This window comes from Elgaria multicarinata, chromosome 7 (genome assembly GCF_023053635.1).
Source record: "Elgaria multicarinata webbii isolate HBS135686 ecotype San Diego chromosome 7, rElgMul1.1.pri, whole genome shotgun sequence".
NCBI lineage: Eukaryota > Metazoa > Chordata > Lepidosauria > Squamata > Anguidae > Elgaria > Elgaria multicarinata.
In genome coordinates, this window is record NC_086177.1 from 13,988,070 (window position 1) to 14,007,690 (window position 19,621).

At 38.2% G+C, this 19,621-nt stretch overlaps 1 protein-coding gene across 3 annotated transcripts in view; it reads right to left on the reverse strand.

Annotated features, from left to right (window-relative positions):
• The window catches only part of CTNND2 (catenin delta 2), a 636,702-nt gene that overhangs the window by 163,022 nt on the left and 454,059 nt on the right, over window positions 1-19,621 (reverse strand). For all 3 annotated transcript variants that reach the window (XM_063130230.1, XM_063130228.1, XM_063130231.1), the window contains one exon: window positions 207-339. In XM_063130230.1, the coding sequence (XP_062986300.1) occupies window positions 207-339 (133 nt within the window). The remainder of the gene's footprint in view (window positions 1-206; window positions 340-19,621) is intronic.

Below are 19,621 nucleotides of genomic sequence, written 5' to 3' on the forward strand. Positions count from 1 at the left end.
ACACCTGAAGCTGGTCTTATACTAGGCCACTACTACAGCACAGAGCAAGCCAAAGCACAGTTATGAAGGAATATTGGCCTGTTTGCGTTCTCCCTTCATGAAGAATGAAGCAACCTCAGAATTCCAATACTAGTTGAGCTTACATAATCATTGCGTATGCACATGCGCACACACACACACACACGTTTAACAACCAATTATCTTACCTCAGCTTTTATTTTATTGTCACCAAAGCAGAGATGCTGTAAGTAAGCAGCAGCATTAGACTGTACTGAGGGGAACTGATGCTGTAACATCTGAATAACCTCTGGAAGTTCTGGATCTCTCCAACCAAACTCTCTGTATACAAAGAAACAAGAAAAGATTCAGCAATGGCAATAATTATTATTATAATAAATTAATAATAATAGTATCAGTTCTATTATTGTTCAAATGCTAACGGCTTACTATACCAAGCCAACAGGAAATATATGGGGGATTTATTGGTATCACTGCCAGAATGAACATAAAAAGGCAATCACTACCATTACTACCCATATTTTTTATGTACTTAACCATTATTGCTTTCACTTGATTTGTTTTCTCAAAGTTCTATTATTCTAAAATAATAGAAATGAAATGCACTATAGGAAGCCCTGATAAAGATTAAGAAAACAAAATATACAAAAACACAGCCAATATGCACAGACATGCTTTCTCACCGACGCTGAATAGAACCAATCCCAAGTACCAGATCTGGGCTGAGGGAGGGGAATAGGAGAAAGCATTTGTATCAAAGCAGCCTCAGAGTTGAAGGAACACCATCTGATGTGCCCCATAGCACTGCAATGAAGAGCAGCATGGGCTCAGCTGTGAGGTGCTAGTTATTCCTAGTTTGGCTTTTGAGACTGGCACTATTTCTACAAGCATGCAACCACTGCAGTGCTCTTACAGAGAAACCTGCCATGGGTAGGTTTCCAGCTGGGAGAATCAATCAGGATAAAACTGCATCCACTATTTCCCTACTACATTATTGGTATCTGAATGTACCATGAACACTCATTTCTTTCCATCAATTTGTTTTTTGTGTTATGTCACACACCCATCTACTTCCAAATCCCACAGGAAGAGAGGTCCCACAAGAACAATATGTTTCTGCACTCCAGCAATAGGATAGCGTCTAGGTATTGTGTGTGTATAAAATGGTTACCAGCTGACTTTAGGTATATTTGTGTTATTCAAGAAAATCAGCACACTGTGATAAAGAAAAGTCAATAGTCATAGAGGGGGAAGTGTATGTGGGCATGTGCTTGTGAGTGAAGGGCAGAAGAGGAGGCACAACTAAAGGCAAAGCAAAGTATGGAGGGGGTAAATAAGGGGATACACAAAGCAAAGAAAACTGTAAAGGTGCAAGAGATGGCTACTGCTCCTATCATATCCTTATACACACTGTAATGTTGTTATGGTGGTGGTTCCTGAGGCTTTTTAACCCAGAGACTGTGGGTCTGAGCAGAACACACAAGCCATTTCTGCTTTTAATTAACACTGCTGGAACATCCTGGGATGTTTCATGACATGCAAACCTCAAAATTATGGATTGTTTATGGGTTAAACAACCCAGAGTTAACCCAACAACAAACTATGGGCAATTGTTGGGTGAAGTCAACAATTTCTGCTCCTAGTGCAAATGGGGCCCTGATTTGGATTGGAGCCATTGTGCACAGGTAGGAGAGGCTAAAGTTTCTCCCCCAGCCCCCAGTGTTCTGAAATTCATGTTTGGATTCATGAATACAGGATGGAATGTCACTTACTTTTGTTTTGAAATTTAAAAGAGGATACACATTTCCTTTTCTGCTATTATGAGATGAATTTAGTAACAAATTTTTTATACTTGGACTAATTAATTGGTTTTCTAATAAAGGCATTGTAAGAAAATTGCAATTTAATCTCCATATGTGATGGCCATTTCAAAAGCAGATGTTCTCTAAAATCAATTAAAAGTTTTTAGCAATTTCTAAATATGTAATGAAATAGCTTCCTAAATATGCAAAATTTGTTAACCATGATGACTGCCTCATGCCCTAGGAGCGCTAGACTTAAACTAATTTTAAAACTATTTTAAAAAACAGGCATGTGGTAAAGATGGTGTGTATATGATAATTGAACTTAAGGGTATAGTGTTCTGGATAGGACATGGCGCCAGTTGCTATTTCAAGCACTGAAACACTGTTTGCCTTCACAATGAGTTTCTCTGAATTGGATCCAAAGTTGCTCAGTAGGACTTCTCCATGCCTCCTCTCCACCACCAGCCCCCGGAACCCTGGAAATGCCTTTCCTGAGCACTGGGAGACCCTCAGGAAAGGCTAGGACTTGATGTGGGGCTATAAGAAGAACGAACTGGAGAAAGTCCAGTGGAGGGAGTTTGCCTCCCAGAAGATCCTTAGGAGAAGAGGGTTGAACAAGTAGCTTTAGCTGTCCCAAATTCTCTTTTGCAAAAAATTCCACTGTGTTTGCCAAAAATAGTATGCTTTTGGAGACCTCATTTTTCTTGGTAAAGATGTACAGTATGTCCTATTGAACTAGGAGTGGGCAACATTTGGAGTCAGAGCGGCCCAAAGTACACACCTAGAATGTTTTGGGGGCCGCACCCCTACTGCTGAAATTGCCTTCCAATGGCAAAAGCCTTGCAGTTTTGGAAGGAAACAAGCAGTGGTGTGGGGTGAAAAAATTTTCAATGGTTTTATTTTCTGGGGAAAATATTCTGTTCATTTATAAAAATGAATATATGCCAATTACAAATCCAATCTTTTTTCAGGTGACTATCCTTAGCAAGTATGTGTGAGAGAATACATACATGTATACGTATATGTTTCAGAGTGAAATGGCACTAAGGAAGAGTGATTTCAAAACTGAAGGTGCCCCAACAATCCTTAGCAGAAGAGAGTTGAACACTGTTGAAATAGATGGGTAGCTGTATCATGCACAGGTTTTTTGGATGCTAAAATTAATTTGTATGTCAACAGTTTTCACTACCTTTGTTTTTTTAAATGATTCAAGGGAAGTACATGCTTTTTTTAAAAAAAAATGTACAAGTAGTGCTATAAAAATGTCTACATAATATAACATTTAACACACATAAATGCCCTTTAATCCCCCCTCAAATGTTTCAGGTAAAATCCTTGTGGAATATTGGGAATAAAAATTAACTTGGGGTGTACTTTTTAGCTTTGTTTACTAAATACAAGTAAAATAAATATGCTAAATTAGATCTCGTTAGTGCAGAGTTGGGAAACTTGTGGCTCTCCAGATGCTTTGGCCTATGGCTTTCAACAGCCATGGCCTGGATAGCTAATTATTATTATTATTTATTACATTTATATACCGCCCCATAGTCAAAGCTCTCTGGGTAGTTTACAAAAGTTAATGAGGGGTGGTAGAATACATAGCCAAAACATCTGAAGGGTCACAATTTGCCACCCCTTGATCTAGGGCACCAGAATATTTTCCTATGGAAATTGGGGGGGGGACCTCAATTTGTATTGGAAAATTTTCCAATCCATGTTTTTCCAGACAACTCAAATCACTGGAAACAAGTCACATGGGAAGCCTTCTGCGGTATGATTTCTCTTCCAACAAGAGAAATTTTGTATTGTATTTTGTAATTGTGTTTTTAGACTGTTGGTTGTTTTATTATGCTCTTCATGGTTTTAATTTTTGTGAACTGCCCAGAGAGCTTCGGCGATTGGGCAGTATAAAAGTGAAATAAATAAATGAATAAAATCTGCTCCCTGTGCACCTTGGTTTCTCGCAAAATCATGGGGGTTGGGTTGCTGCAGCAGCAATTTTGCAAGGGGGCTGCAAAAATAGCTATGATGGTTCACATTTTGCCCACCCCTGTATTAAACCATTATTCATTCTGGTTTCTTTTCATATTCAGCACGGCTTCAAGTGTCAATGGAGTGAAGAAAGATCCTATATTCCGTATTTCAGTCACTGACAATTGTTGATACCATATTTACTGCATGCCAATTTATTAACATCATTTCTTAGATGTCTCCACAGGATGATTTCAGAAGTGCTTTGCTGCATTTTTGTGCACAAAATGGAACCAGTTTTTCACAATGGAAGTTTCTCTTGATGTTCCATATTGTATACAAGGCTAACTTTTCATCCACCGTACTGTCAAACAGGCAGGCCTGGCAGGGCCATTTTGCCACCTAATGTGAAAAATAAAAAATGGAGCCCCCCCACCCCTAAAATAATTGATAATTCACTACTCAAATTCTGCCACCTGATCTAATCTAGTCCTTCCATCAAACCTGCAAAAGTTTACTCATGTGAAGAGACTTCACATATGTTGATCAAGCTCCATTAATTTTAGTCATTACTCAGATAACATTTCCTAATGTACCAGTGCTTGCCTATGTCGCATATTTATTGTATGGAAAAATGTATAAAACTTCATTTACAAATAGAAATAAAATACTACAGCAAATGGTTATAAACAATTTATGTTGCAAAGCATGTGTCCTTTATAAATCTGGCAATAGTGACTATAGTGTGCATTGATTTAAATCACCATAATTGAAATAATATATATCAGCATTGGTTAAAAGTAAATAACAGTAGCACCTGTCTTTTACAGACATCAATTGTCCCAAATGGGTAATACTTGGACTGCAACAGTGTTTAAATTATTTTCTGCTCAGATGCATATTTTTAAACTAATAGTGATGAGGAAACTCGTACTACAGATATCCTTAAGTGGAGAATAAACATACTGCAGTACCCAGCTTTAGAACTTAAGTTCTTTGCAATTAAAAAAAAAAGGTTGTAGAATATATGAAGGAATATAACCCATAGCATCTAAGGAATCTATGGACTATGAATCTAATTGTACAAAATTATTCAGAAAAATCAGTCAATGTATTTCTTGATTTTCATGTTCTCCAGAGAGGTTTGTTGAGTTTAGATACTGCAATATGTATAGCCCTGTTGACAGCTAATGTTTAATAAGGGTCATATTCTAAAATGAACATCATTGAACCACACCCACTTACTCCAAGGTATAGGCAAAATTCTCTCCTTGTGCACTGCAGTTACATAATCTTATGGGTGATCCAAGACACCAGCAAATGGAAGTGAGCAACTGAGAGTAAAGCACATCAGAGGATTGTTCAGAGCTTCTACTACTGTTTATATGGGAGTCATGGTGGTTAGACACCATTTGTTGCATCTCAGCTCATGTTGGAGAACTGCTTAGTAACCAGGACATCCTTGGATACAGGAGATATGCTAGGGACCAAACAGTAAACTGTGTAGTGAGGTATTTTATGATGTTGCTGCTATTATATCTGTTCTAATGGTTATGATTGCTATTTTGACTTGTTTCATGATCTATAATTCTGCACTGTAAGCTGCCCTGAGTGTGATGCAAATATTAAATAAATAGGAAATAAAGCAAGGAAGGAAGCATTGAAAAGATTGCAAAGCCGGTGCTGGGTAAACTCTCCCTGCAGCTGGGGAGGGTACCCCAGAGGTGGGGTGCCTGCCACCATTGAAAAAAGATTATTTTTTTGCTATACAGTTGCGTCTGAAGAAGAACTTTATAACTTGAAATGTATTAGTTTTGAATATATTGCTCTTAGAACACTTCTGAAGTTTCCTCCCCATTTCTCCACATGGGTTCTCCCAGTGAGTCATCATTGCCCACAGTGATATTAATTGGCCAACTTGCGGCATAGTAAGTAGAGACATGTGGAACACTTTGACAAGAGCAACAGCTCACAGCTACAGCATAGTATGAAGAGACCACTCTGCCTAACTCTCCTATACGGGGTTGCTTCCTATCTCAATCAGCTTGCTACAAAACCATACAGAGACATGGGTGCAAGGGTGCATCTGAGTTTTAGTATACACCGGCTTGATAATGTTACTGTACACTTGACTCATGTGGTACATTTGCCAACGGGCACAGACAGTGGACTAAGAGCACAACACTAGAGCACTGCAGCAACTGAAATGAATATTCAAAATCACATCTGAATAGGGTTAGCCTGCAAAACATGCCACATGCCATTTATGTTTTGGCAGGGGAGTGTACGATATTCAAAAGAAAAATTAAACACAAAGAAAATATAAACGCTCTCCCCCTTGCAGCGGAATTACCAGTAATGTGTTGCCTGTTATGTTGTGGAATAGCATTTATCTTCATTTGTATAGGTTTGTGCAGTTACCTGTTTGAAGAAAAAGTGTTAAAACAAAGATGTGCATGCCGAGTATGAGAATACTGGAGAACATAGACATCTTAAAGAGCATATGCCCCACCATTTGGCACCCTAGGGATACATTAGCAATACCAGTTTACACCAAACCTCTGGGCAACCATGACAAATACCCCTTAGTTATAGCAAATTTTCAAGGGTATGTTAATTTCTAGTTCTAATTTACGTTAGTAGAGCAGAACGTTCACATCTGATCAAGCAGTTGGCATACAGAATTACAGACACCAATATATATTCTTTTCCAGGCACTACTTCCCTGCAGGCAGCATTGTGGAGAAGATTCCTGTAGGAACCATATGTTGAAGAATGGCACCAAACATTCATCATAAAAAGAAAAGAAAAAGTTTCTTGTCTGCTGTTGTGATGTGAATATGGTTTTTAACGATGCTGGGATTTTTCAGTGCTTTTTGCTTTATTGTTGCTATTGTTTTTAATTTTGTCATGATTTATATTTTTATTTGCAAGCAGCCCTGAGTTTGATTTTATCATAGAAAGACAGAGTATAAATGCCAAAACAAAAGGAAGTGGAAAGAAACTCTCCCAAACTAAAAATCTCATGGCTGTGTGATTATCCAGTGCGTTCTTGAAACATAGTTTCAAACTGATATATCCTTTGAAACAAAACAACAATTTTTTAAAAGGTGCTCATCCAAGACCCCTGCAAAAATGGGAAAGGGCCACACATGATGAGCCCTGCTGGATTGAACCATGAGATTTATTTAATAAGCCTTGTGTTTCTATTAGTTGTCAGCCAGCTGTTTCTGGGAAGACCACAAAAAGGATATGAAGGAAACAACTCACTCCTGCTGTTGTGCTCCAAGTATGCAGATATACTGCCTCTGAAAATGGAGGTTCTGTTTAATAAATAGAGGTTGCTGCTGGATGCTGTCCTGGGAAGGGAAGATAGTATTTACATAATATTGGTAAGGTAGTGAATAGAATTATAGCTTGCTCTCCTACACAGTACAAGCTGTTTGGCCTTTCCTGGAGTTATGGAATAACTTTGTGCTTATTTATTTAAAAACACTTTGTATCAAGGGGTTTGTCAGGCAGGAGCAGAAAAGGATGGCTCTTTATCTGCCATAGTGCAAACCGCAAATCAGCTAAAGCCAATGCATCAAATTAGACTGAAAGCAATTGGCAGAGAGTAAGCAAGAGGCATTGGCATAATGATTAATAGAGTTTGGATCAGGCTTTGGTTCCACAGCAGAGTTGTTGTTTTTTAAAATTCTAAATTAGGATGAAAACCCTGCAAAATGCAGGCCATTTTATTCCCAGTGGAAAACCAAGCTAGCCTCACAGAAAGCAGGATCAATGTTTGGAATCCATCCTTCACCCCTTTAATTTGCTTCCCCAGAATAGTTTCATGATTTATTCTATGGCCATGAAACCTTAATGAAATGTAAGCAGTCTTGTTAAACTCCTGTTTTCCCTGTTTTATGCTAAGTCTATCTGTGGCATCACCAACCTCAGTGACGACTATTATCAAACCTTTCTTTCACTGCCACCACCCTACTCTTTATTTTCTGAAAGAATGAGGGAATAATAAACCTTTTGTGTGTGAGGGTGCATATGTATTGTCTACCTGAAGTACCAAGCAGATGTGGCTATTAAACAAAATAATTATTTATATAGAAAAAGATTTTAAATGACACTTTAAGATTATTCTACTTTATCACATATATCTACCTCCCTCAACCTCCCAGGGAATAGTAACCACATCCAAATCCTATAATCCCACTTTCCTAATACTATCTTGAAACAAGCTTCTACTAAACCTCCCTCACTCCTACCTAGAGATGTGAAGGCCTGGAAAAAAACAAGAAAATTTGGGGGGGAAACGGGGGGTTTCCGTTTTTCCCCCGAAGCCTTTTTTGTTTTTTTCCCGAAAAATTGGAAAATTGGAAAAAATGAAGAAAAAACGGATTGCGGGATGTTTTATTTTAGCATGATGAATAAAATGTTTAAGACAAGGTGTTCAGATATTTAATTCTTCAAATGGTTTCTAAAAACTGTACAGTATCAGATTATTACAATGTCTGTGCACCAAGGACAAGCAAGTCCTAGGTTGCAAACTGAGACTACAACTCACAAATGCAAGAGGAAGAAGCATTTCTGCCTCTAGGGGGCACTTCCATGGAAGCAGAGACTGAAACTAATACTGATAGCTATAGGTCAGAAAATGAGTCTGATTAAATTTCATGCATATTCATTGAATCTTGGTTCCCCCCCGCCATTTTTCTCAGTTCTTTTTATGGGAATGGGGGCTTTATGCCTTGACACTGGAGGACTAGCAGAGACATAAATCATTTTCTTTGTTACTAATGTTGGTGGTTTCTTCAGTTGTTGTTTTTTTAAATTGTTTTTTGCCTGCTCCTCATAAACTGGCAGAACCAAAGAGGTTCCTTACAGTTCAGGTGTTCCTAACAGTTCAGGAGCTTGTAGTTCCATTTGTTACCCCCCCAAAAAGTAAAAAAAGTAAATTAAATTTGTAATAATTGTTTGAATACACTAGTACTAATATACCAAATGTAATAATTTTATGCCAAGCCAACTTGGACATAATTACATTTTATGTTCCTAAAGTAACAAAGTGACTTTCAATCTGTAAAAAGTGCTAATATTGCATTATTTCAATTTTTCTGAAAATTTCCGTTTTCCCCTTAAAAAAAAAAAAACAGAAAACAATCGGGTTTTTTCCATGGCTTCAAAATTTCCGGAAATTTTACATCTCTACTTCTACCCTTACTAACGCCTTCATTTTAATTCACTGCCAAACTGTCCTCTCACTCCCCCTCCTCTCTCTCCACTCAAATCAACCAACCAATCAGATGACGCCATTCACAGGGCTCACCATTCTAACTCCCCCTTCCACTTACTTACCATTTCCTGGAAAAAAAAAATTGGCCTCAGCAAATCCAAACCTGAACCAAACACTTAAATATGCACATATAAAAATAACACAATTTATCATTTCATCACACTTTTTTTTTAATGTACGCACTTTGTCCCTGAACAACCTAAACTCTGCTCTTTGAATATGAAGGAGAGGTGGGTATTAAATGACCTACCTATCTACCCACCCACAAACTAGAGCAGAAGTTTATGATTCAATGCTAATGTACAATGAAAATTAATTTTTTTTCTTGCTATGTAAAGTTATTGTAGCTTTGAAAAATTTCCAAAAGCATTGCTCTCCTAAGAACATCCTTTCAGGAGGGAGCAGCAGGCACTGTCCATTTCCTGGGAGCTGGCAGAACTGGATAAACTCAAGCAAAATGCCCTGTAAAAGGGAGGCTGCAATCATGATAAGCAATCTTTGCTCCTTCCTTCCCATTGAAGCCCCTTTAAAGGGAGGGTTCTTTCCCTCGTGTGGCGCAGAGCGGTAAAGCAGCAGTTTCTGCAGCCGAAACTGTCCCCACGGCCTGAGTTCGATCCCAGCAGAAGCTGGTTTCAGGCAGCCGGCTCGGGTCGACTCAGCCTTCCATCCTCCCAAGGTTGGTAAAATGAGTACCCAGTTAGCTGGGGGAAAGGTAATAACGGCTGGGGAAGGCAATGGCAAACCACCCCGCTATAAGGCCTGCCAAGAAAACGTCAGCGAAAGCTGGCGTCCCTCCAAGAGTCAGTAATGACTCAGTGCTTGCACGAGAGGTTCCTTTCCTTTCCTTCTTTCCCTTACAGGGAGGGAAAGAACCACATCTTGTAATTGTGAATATCATTCACATCTTCACAGCATCCCAGTCTCATCTACTAAGCTCATATGCCAAAGAACGTGGGGGAACAAGATGAAACACTGCAGCAGTAGCTACAACCAAGGAACCATACAGGATCCAGCTTATCTGGTGTGATGGCATGGAATGCTGCAACCTTGATGAAGCTAAGCGGGTCTAGGCCTGGTCAATTTCCTGCATTGAGCAGGGGGTTGGACTCAATGGCCTTGTAGGGCCCTTCCAACACAATGAGTCTATGATATGCTACCCTGAAGAAACTGTGCAACCAGCGGCCTCCTTGATGAACATTCTCATCTACTAGGCAGATGAAGCAGCAGATCATAACCTCTATGAATAAGGTGGAAAGCTTAATCAAGTATTTTTGGTCTTTCTTTTACGATTTTTAACCACAATAATAATAATAATAATAACCAAAATTTCAGAGTATTTTACATTCCCATTCATGGAAACTAATGAATGTTTACAATGGCATGTCTATAATGGCAAGTAGTAGCCACAGAAATATTACCATATGGGAATTTATTTCTCTGTCAAGAAAAAATCCATATATTCTCACTCTAAAGGAATAGAAGTCCCTAAAACCTAAATGTTGGTTCCAGTCAACCTGAAAAAAGTAAACTGCATAATCTGCTGCTTTACACTTCTGATCTCTCACACTGAATAAATTTAGATTCTTTTCTCTTCGTGAAAAAGAAGCTAACATTAGAAGGCTTTCCTGAATGTGAACAAATCTGAAAGCCTGTATATCTGTATTGGTTTAAAGTGCAGTCCTAAAAGTCCTACAACTCCCAGCATTCCCTAGCCAGTTATGCTTTCTGGAGAATTCTGGGAATTATAGGACTTTTTTTCTATCTAAACATGCATACGATATTGTTCCCTTAATGTGCTTACCCAAGAGAGTATATGTCCACCCATTTTCCTCTCCTGATCTGGAGAGAACACTCTACTGCTTATTCCAATATTTGGAGAAATTCATTTGGAGATGGACAGGATAGATTATTCTTTGGAGCAGCCTCCCATTAATCTTTATCTCTTACTGAGTTCCACCAGAGAGGTAAAGACTGTTTCCTTTTAAAAGCATTTCTAGTTGAACATTATTAAAACTGGTTCTAGTTTTAATGTTGTAGTGGTTACTGTTCTTACCGGTGGATATTTTTGGTTCAATTTTAGGAATATCTGATTTTATTTTAATTATGACATAAGTCACCATGAGTTGTTTGGAAAAGGTGACAAATAAATGTAGTAAATAAAACAACAAACAAAAATATACCTTTGTTGCCATGAGCAGGGCTGTTGGAATGTTAAACAGATGTTTCACAATATGTACTTTTGTATCCCTCTTTATTGTGCAGATTTACAGTAAAAAAAATATTCTCAACAAAGCTGTGTTTTCTAAAGATTGCACAGCATAAACCATGAGAAGCAATAGCTCCACCAAAGTAGCATAAGCAATATATTCAGAATGATCTCCTTCAACTATAAAAAGTCTCAAAAGCATTCATCCTAGTTGCCCTGCCTTATCTTATTCATTGGTGCTTAGAGCACCAGCTGAGAATGTTAATGTGCCAGGCATCCTTACCTTCCAAGTAAATAAGACAGAAGAAAGGAAACAAAATGGCCGGGGGAGGATAAAAAATTGGGAGAATAGACTACAACGAACAACTCATAAGAGCCATGCTGGATCAGACCAAGGGTCCATCTGGTTCAACATTCTGTTCACACAGTGACCAACCAGCTACCCACAGGAAGCCCACAAGTAGGACATGAGTTCAACTGCACCTCCCGCCCATGTTACCGAGCAACTGGTGTACATGGGTATACTGCCTCTGATACTGGAGGCAGCATATAGCCATTAAAACTAGTAGCCATTGACAGCCTTACCCTCCAGGAATTTGTCCAGTCCCCTTTGAAAACCATCCAAAGTGGTGCCATCTCTACATCATGTGGAAGTGAATTCCATAGCTTAACAATGCACTGCATGGAGAAGTAGTTCCTTTTATTGGTCCTGAACCTCCCACCAATCAGCTTCATGGGATGATCCTGAGTTCTAGTATTTTGAGAGAGGAAGAAAAATGTCTCCCTATCTGCTTTCTACATGCCATGCATCGTTTTGTACACCCTTATAATGTCCCCTCTTGCTTGCCTTTCCCCCCAGATTGTTCAGGTCATTGTTTAGACGCATTGCAATCCTGTTCAAAATAACCACCTACTTCTATCGCCTACTTCCTTCTTGATTACTATATACAGTGGTGTCCCCCAAGACACTGGAAATCAGCCTCCATTACTGTCCAACATCCTGGATTCAGAATCTTAATCACCAAATGGCAAAAAAAGGAGTCATCTGTATGGGCAGCAGCTCTGCTATGCATTTTTCCCCTTGAGGAACGATGGACATTTTTAACTGTCTTAGGAAGCTGCATGTTCTTCTCTAGATGGAGAAGGGAAGAAGTGATTAATCAAAGTGACCAGTGCCTGAGTACTTGACAGTTACTAGGCACTTCCCTGAGGTCAGAAAATAACTAGAATGGGGACATGTATTCAAAGTCTGACTAGCCCTGTGGCCTAATTGAAGTCTATGGCATAATCTAGAGAAACATTAGGAAAGGTCTCTGTGTGCAATGGATTCCCCTCACTCCCAACTTCCACCATCACAGAGTTTCCTATTGGTATTTGAGGAAATAATCCAGTGGGTCACCGGCAAATTTCCACACAATAAAGCACAAAATTGCCTTTTCAGGATGAATATGACCCAGGGATGAATAAAGTCTGCCTTATTGGGTGCTAGGATCATTTTCAGGGCTTGAATAGTAATTTCAAATGTTATTTTAAAAAATGTATCCAGAAGCTGCAGGAAGCTCAAGTACAAAAACTGTCTTCTCCTGCCAACAACCTGATTGATGTCTTTTTATTTATGTGATCCTCACTTTCTGTTATTTTATTACACTCTATTCCCTTCCCGAAAGCAGGTGTAATAGACTTTGGCAATACAGCCCTGTCATGTGCAATGCTATAGTGCTCTACTTCTGATCATTTGTCTTCCCAAAGGGAAATAAAATTGCTGTGAAATGTGGCCTTTCAGTAATTGCTATCCCATTCGTTTGAATTTAGTATAGAACAACGATCGCTTTCACCTTCTTACTTACTGCATTATAGCTTTATAAGAAAAGGAACAGGAACTAAATGCAAAAGGGAGGCGGACAAAGGTCAAGCTGGCAAGGCAGTGAAATTCAGAGAAGATTAAGACCATTAAGCCCAGAGTCACAGTATTCAGTCCAATGGTTCCACTCCAGTCTCTTCAGGTCCAGACTACCTATAGCCAAAGCCTCCAGCCTTTATTCACAGTTTATAATTATCATCACTGCAAACTTTTCCTTCCCCATACCTTCCTTCCATTACCACACCAACATAGAAAAAAATGCTTAACTTAAGGCTATGTCTACTTAATTTGATGATTTGGATCAAAACAAGATTAGTTGAACTTGGGTTCCATTGAATGAACTTGACACGTTAGTCATGACTTAAGTCCCATTGTCTAGACCCAACCAAATGTTACTCTGTATCCAGCCCTATATAATTAATTGCCATAGTGATGATCATGATGGCTTAAATAACAAAGTCATGGAGGATATAGTTGGTCATAGTGGCTAAAAATGGGACCTCAATGTTCAGAGGCAGTAGATGTCTGATTACCAGATGCTAGGGACAAACAGAAGGGGAAGATGATCTTGATCGTGCCCTGCTTGGGTGATTCCTAAACACATCTCAGTCAGTAGCTACTGTAGAAGGAAGAGTGCTGATCTAGATAACTCTTTTGTCTGGTCTGGCAATGCAATCCTTATATTCTTATGGTTAAAACTATGCCAGATATTTCAATAAATCAAACTATCCATTTTTTGTTACAGATGAATAAATGCGTTTCATAGAACAGTCTCAGGAAAATGCACAGCAAAACTGGACACTGATTAGTTCCCAACACATCTCCCACTTAACCTCATGCAAAATAATATTTATTGATACAACTGAATAAATAAATAAATAAAATACCAAGGCATGCCAACCAAAGTCAAAAGGAATTCTTCTATTCTCAGTGATGATAGACATTGTACCTAAGAACTAGTGCCCGAATTTCCTTTTTCTTCTCTCCCCTTCCAAAACTTTTTCCTTTTGTGTCATGTCTTTTAGATGGTAAGCCTGAGTGTACGGACTGTCTCACTATTTATCTTTGTAAGCCACTCTGGAAGCCTTTTTCAGCTGAAGAGTGGAGGAAAAGGCTTTGATTTTTTTTAACCATTTAAATAAGTAAAACTAAAATTAGCTGTCCATATTAATTTTTTAAACTATGAAAGAACGTGAGCTAACAGAATTCATCTTTGGACTTTTTTTTGAAAGCCACCCTGGGAACTGTATTATCAAGTTATCAAGGTGGACCATAACAAGAAATAAAATTAGTTTCACTAGAAACAACTATTTCTAAAAGTTCACTAATAATAATCTTGAACTGTGCAACAATTCATTTGCTATAGTTTGAAGTCTAAAGAAAAACCACTGGGGAATTATAACACGTCTGCACAAGACAGGATGAATGATAAAGATAGGATCACACCAGTATGACCATGCACAACATACATCCTGGGACTATTCTCTTATTTATTAGTTGCTACAACCTGTACAGAGTGAGGTTTACATAACAGAAATTCTGCCATAAGTTAACATGTTTGTGAATAGTCCTTAAAAACAGACAGACAGACATATATACCTTATGCAAAAGTATGTAAGTGACAGAATCATAGTATAATTGTCCTGTTGTAACAGAAGCAAGAAGAGAACCAGTGTGGTGTAGTGAGAGCCAGTGTGGTGTAGTGGCTAAAAAGTTGGATTTGGAGTCACGAGATCTGGGTTCTAGTCCCCACTTGGGCTATGGAAACCCACTGGGTGACTTTGGGCCAGTCACAGACTCTCAGACCAACCTACCTCACAGGGTTGTTGTTGTGAGGATAAAATGGAGAGGATTATATACGCCACCTTGGGTTCCTCGGTGGAAAAAAGGGGGATATAAATGCAATAATAAATAAAAGAAAAGAGTGCTGTGATGTTTTCATGTCAAAATATATTTATCATAGTATGTGGTTCAGTAGGCAACAGTTTATTTTGTTAGACACAACGATATTGAAGATGTTGGATACACACACGTGTGTCTTGTGAGCAGTAGGGAGGAAAAGATCTGATTTAGAAGGTTAGATTGAGAAATAGATGAAGAGATCTTGAAAGGAGAGATACCATATATTAAGCCACCATTTGAAGTTAATAAGATTCAAATCACTAAGAATCAAGAAGCTTGTGATCGTGGAAGGGGCCAGGCAAACCCAGCCCCAGTTGTTAAATAATTTTGGAACGCTTATTTAAATAATTATCCGCCTTATTTCATATCCCAGTTTGGTAACTAAGTTTATATATTTTGATCTTTAAAATGTGTAAGATTGCAATCTGGGTGATCATTAAAATCTTTTATGGTGAAGTTATCTACTAGTTAAATTTTTGCATATCTAATAGGCATATTGTATGAATAACCTTCTTACTAATTCTATGCAGTTTCCTTTATATTTAGAAATCAAATGGAAACACACTGTTTATAATTAAATTAGTGAAGCTTTGTAACTAGCAATAAAAGAAGAAACTAGGCTGAAATGCATAGAGAGAACTGCCAAAGCTGTCATGTTGGTTTGTAGAAATTACCTAAAAATAGGATACTACAGTTGGATTCAGGCATTAATTAGAAGGAACTAGAGAATGGCTGGGGTTAGCCAACAATGAATCCCAAGTGTTTACTTCCAGATTCTCAGCCCTTGCAGCCATCTGCAAGATAACCTTTGGGGAATTTTGGAGAAAAAGAATGGGGCTGAAGATCATTGTGATGACTTGTGGCTCAATCTCCTAGCTCCAGGTCAAAGCCACTGCTTGACTACATCTGTATTTTCGTGAGCACTCGCATGTGAACAAGAACACTATTGATGTTGAAGTTACTCCCCACTCCCAAAAGTGACTTCAACAACAATTGTGTTCAAAAGGGAGTGCTCACTAGTAGGCAGATCCTATACTATATTTGCAACACTAGTAATGAATGAGAACTACGATATTAATCTCTACTGTTTTACTCATGGATTTTATATTTTAATTTTTTTCTCAGAAACATTTTTAAATGCTTCTACATGTCTCAGCTTAGTCAACTAAAAGCAAAGCACAATATCAATTAAGAAATTCTTCTTAGTTCTTCCTTTCATTTGAATCAAAGTACAATGGCAAAGGGCAAAAACAGACCCAAGTGGGAAGACTGATGTCCAGGGTAGCACCTAAGAGCTGTTTGATACTTTACTCAGCAATCATCGTTGTCGTGGGCATAGCTGGTGTTTCTTGCAGCAATCACAAAAAATGTGAAAAACAGATGTTTCTTCAAATATTGACAAACACACAATGGAGACACACAGTCTAATCAGAGCTTTTAAGCACACTTTATGGTTTTGTGAACACCTGACAGCAAATATAAATGTGCATTCACTTTTTAAAGACACAACTCAGCAATTAATAGGATTCTAATAAATAAAACAGGGATTTTAAATTGTGAACCGCATAAGTTCTTCTAAAATGCAATATATCCTGTTGGATGTCCTAATTATTAAGAGGGGGAAATACTAATACGTTCCCTTTAACTATCCCTTGTTGTAGATCAGCAGAACTTCTCTTAGGTCAAGTATAAAACTGATCATGAAATTCTGATCAACTGAAGTGGAGAACAGCATAAATGTATATTATTCCATTTCAAAGAAGTGCACTGTCCACAGAGGCTTTTGTGAGACTGTTCATATCATTTAGCTCTAACCATACACCTTCAACCTTCCATCCATTCCAGTCAAAAGCAAACTGAAAATACCAGCATTATGGTTATTACTGTAAGTGATTTTATGTGCACAAATGATTCCATCAAATTGTATTATGTGCAAATATTAATTTAAACCCAAGAAGTAGATATTCTAATGCTATTTTTGACTTCCAGTGCACATTTGGAAAGGACTGCAGCCAATTGTGAGGTGCAGTGGAAATAAACAAAACAAATAACACACATGGGTTCATATGCTGAAAGCACTGCAGGCCTTCCACTGAGTTTGCACATGGGTACAGAGACAACTTGATCAACAGGAATGAACTCAGAATTATTAGTTTCTTAAACTTGAGCCGAAATTGCACTGTGAGAGAAAGATCATCATGTGTAAGATATGGAAAATATCAAGAAATAATCTAAAGTTGGAAGTGTATTATGTTTCCATTACAACTGATTTAATGAAATATGATATGCAAGACAAGGAAAGGTTTTCTGCATTGTTTTCCAAACAACAATGTTTCATATTAAGTCACTTTCTTCTCAATAGAGAACATAAAAAGACAAACACACACACACACACAGCTGGAAGTATTGTAAATTTCAGCTATTTACCTGAAAGAATACCTTTATTTATTCTAAATTGGGGATATAATTGCACATATGCCCTGCTTCTGGAGCACATTTAATGCTCTTGTACAAGAAATGTCATGAGTAGAAATAAAGTTAAATGGGTTAATTAGTCAGTACTGACCATTTTAATTACAGGATAGGAAAAAATTGGAGACAGATGTCAGAAAAATACTCATTACTTGAATCCTGATAGAATATACTTTCAGTTGACTGAGCAAGCTTTGTGTAAGTGATTACATCTTTTTTTCCCTACCTTCCTTCAGTAAATAGAAAAACTAATTATCTGCACACTATTAAGTTAATGCACATTTATCTACAACAATTCAATTCTGACTGTGAAATAATCTTTCTAGTCTATAATTACACTCCAGCTTAATTAGCATAATTTCCACAGCACATACTTTAATAAAGGAGCTGATACTAGGTCTGCTTTTAAATACCAAGGATATTTTAGGCAAAGAGCATAAAGGGGGGGGGAGAGAGATAAGATTGTATCAAACACTGCTTGTATTACATGAATACATTCTTAAGAGCAAGTGGGAAAATGCAGTGCACACCTGAGATGAACTGCATAAATGCTTGAAGAAGGGATTCACAAAAGAACATACAAGAAATAGCAAAGTCTCTAGACGGTAATAAAGTTGAAAGTGTATGCACTCCTCAGTTTCTAGTACACATGGAGACCTGTACATCACTGTCTTTTGGAAACTGAGACTAGCAAGAGAGACAACTCACACCAGAACTATTCAATTTCTCATAGTTTTGGGAATTAGTTTGACACAGAGGCAGAAATCCAGATATATTATAGATCAATTGACGCTTTAGTACCGACTTCAATGTAGATTGCACCAGAGATTACCCAGTATGACCACTATTGTGCTTTAATGATGTACATTCCATATCACATATTTCAGGTTCAGCCAGGTTAATCACCTGCAGCATTTGTAAATATCACTAGTTTTGTAGAAGAGAATATCAGCTGAAGCAGAGAGCTCAGGAGCATCCTTTTAATTCTGATATGGAAGTGACAACACAGCCTCCCCTGATGTTTCTGTCTCAGTGAAAATTAAACATGATTTATAATTAATGTTTCAAATAACATCCCACTTGCAAGAGAAATGTGAGCGTAACGGCACTAACAATGAATGTACTATGAAACCTATTAGCCTAAGTTATAAAAGAACTGTGAAAGCAATTCTCAATTGATGGCAAGGTAAATTCAGTGTCAACTGAAGGATGCAAAAGAGAGGCAAAACTCGGTGTGTGCCCATGAGGTTCATAACTAATTCTCCAAACTGAACCTGTATTATAACATTGCTTTTAAAGCAAAGAATAACATTCAGTTGCGAGTGAACTAACTCTAAAGGTATCTCGTTATTGTTCCTCTGACTCTAGGTTCTTCAGCGTGGTACACGTGGGAACCAGTGAGCCTGTGGTCACTCTCTTGGCATCCAGCACACTTCCTTCCACTCCTGACATTTATTTTATTTACACTTTTTAGTTAAAAAAATAGTTGGGAGGCTGGCTGACATGCTGCACAGTGAAGGGCTATCCTCAGCACCATCTCAAATTCAAAGGAGTAGTTTTGTGTTTTGGAGCTCAAATTTTGCCTTGTACTTAGGTCTTTTGGGCAACTTACTTTGCTTTTAGCTTCACCAGTTTGTCTTCTGGGAAATTAGTGTTTTGTAACTGGCCAAGCCCATCATGGCAGCCATTTTACAAATGCGCAAGCCCCATGAGGACTCCTGCTCTGACTCAAACCACTTATTCCCAGTAATAACAAATGTACCACTTTTACATGATACGATAGGGTATTTCAAAATTATTCTTCCCAAACTGTGTAACGCTATTCCTATCAGCAGATGAAAATGAGTTACTCAAACATTTCAGAAAACTAAAATAAAGGTGTCAGCATACTACTGCGCTGATCTAATCTTACAATTTCGGGCACTTTAAAGCAGGCTGCACAAATGCAGCTTGTGGTCACTGCCTACCTCTCAATGTCCACATTTATATTGGGTGCCAAGGAGAGCCCCGCCCCTCTTCAAGGCCCAGTATAAAATGGGGCACACTGGCAGCGAAGTATTGTTGGCAGCACTGCCCCTTCCCTGTTGGTACGCTCC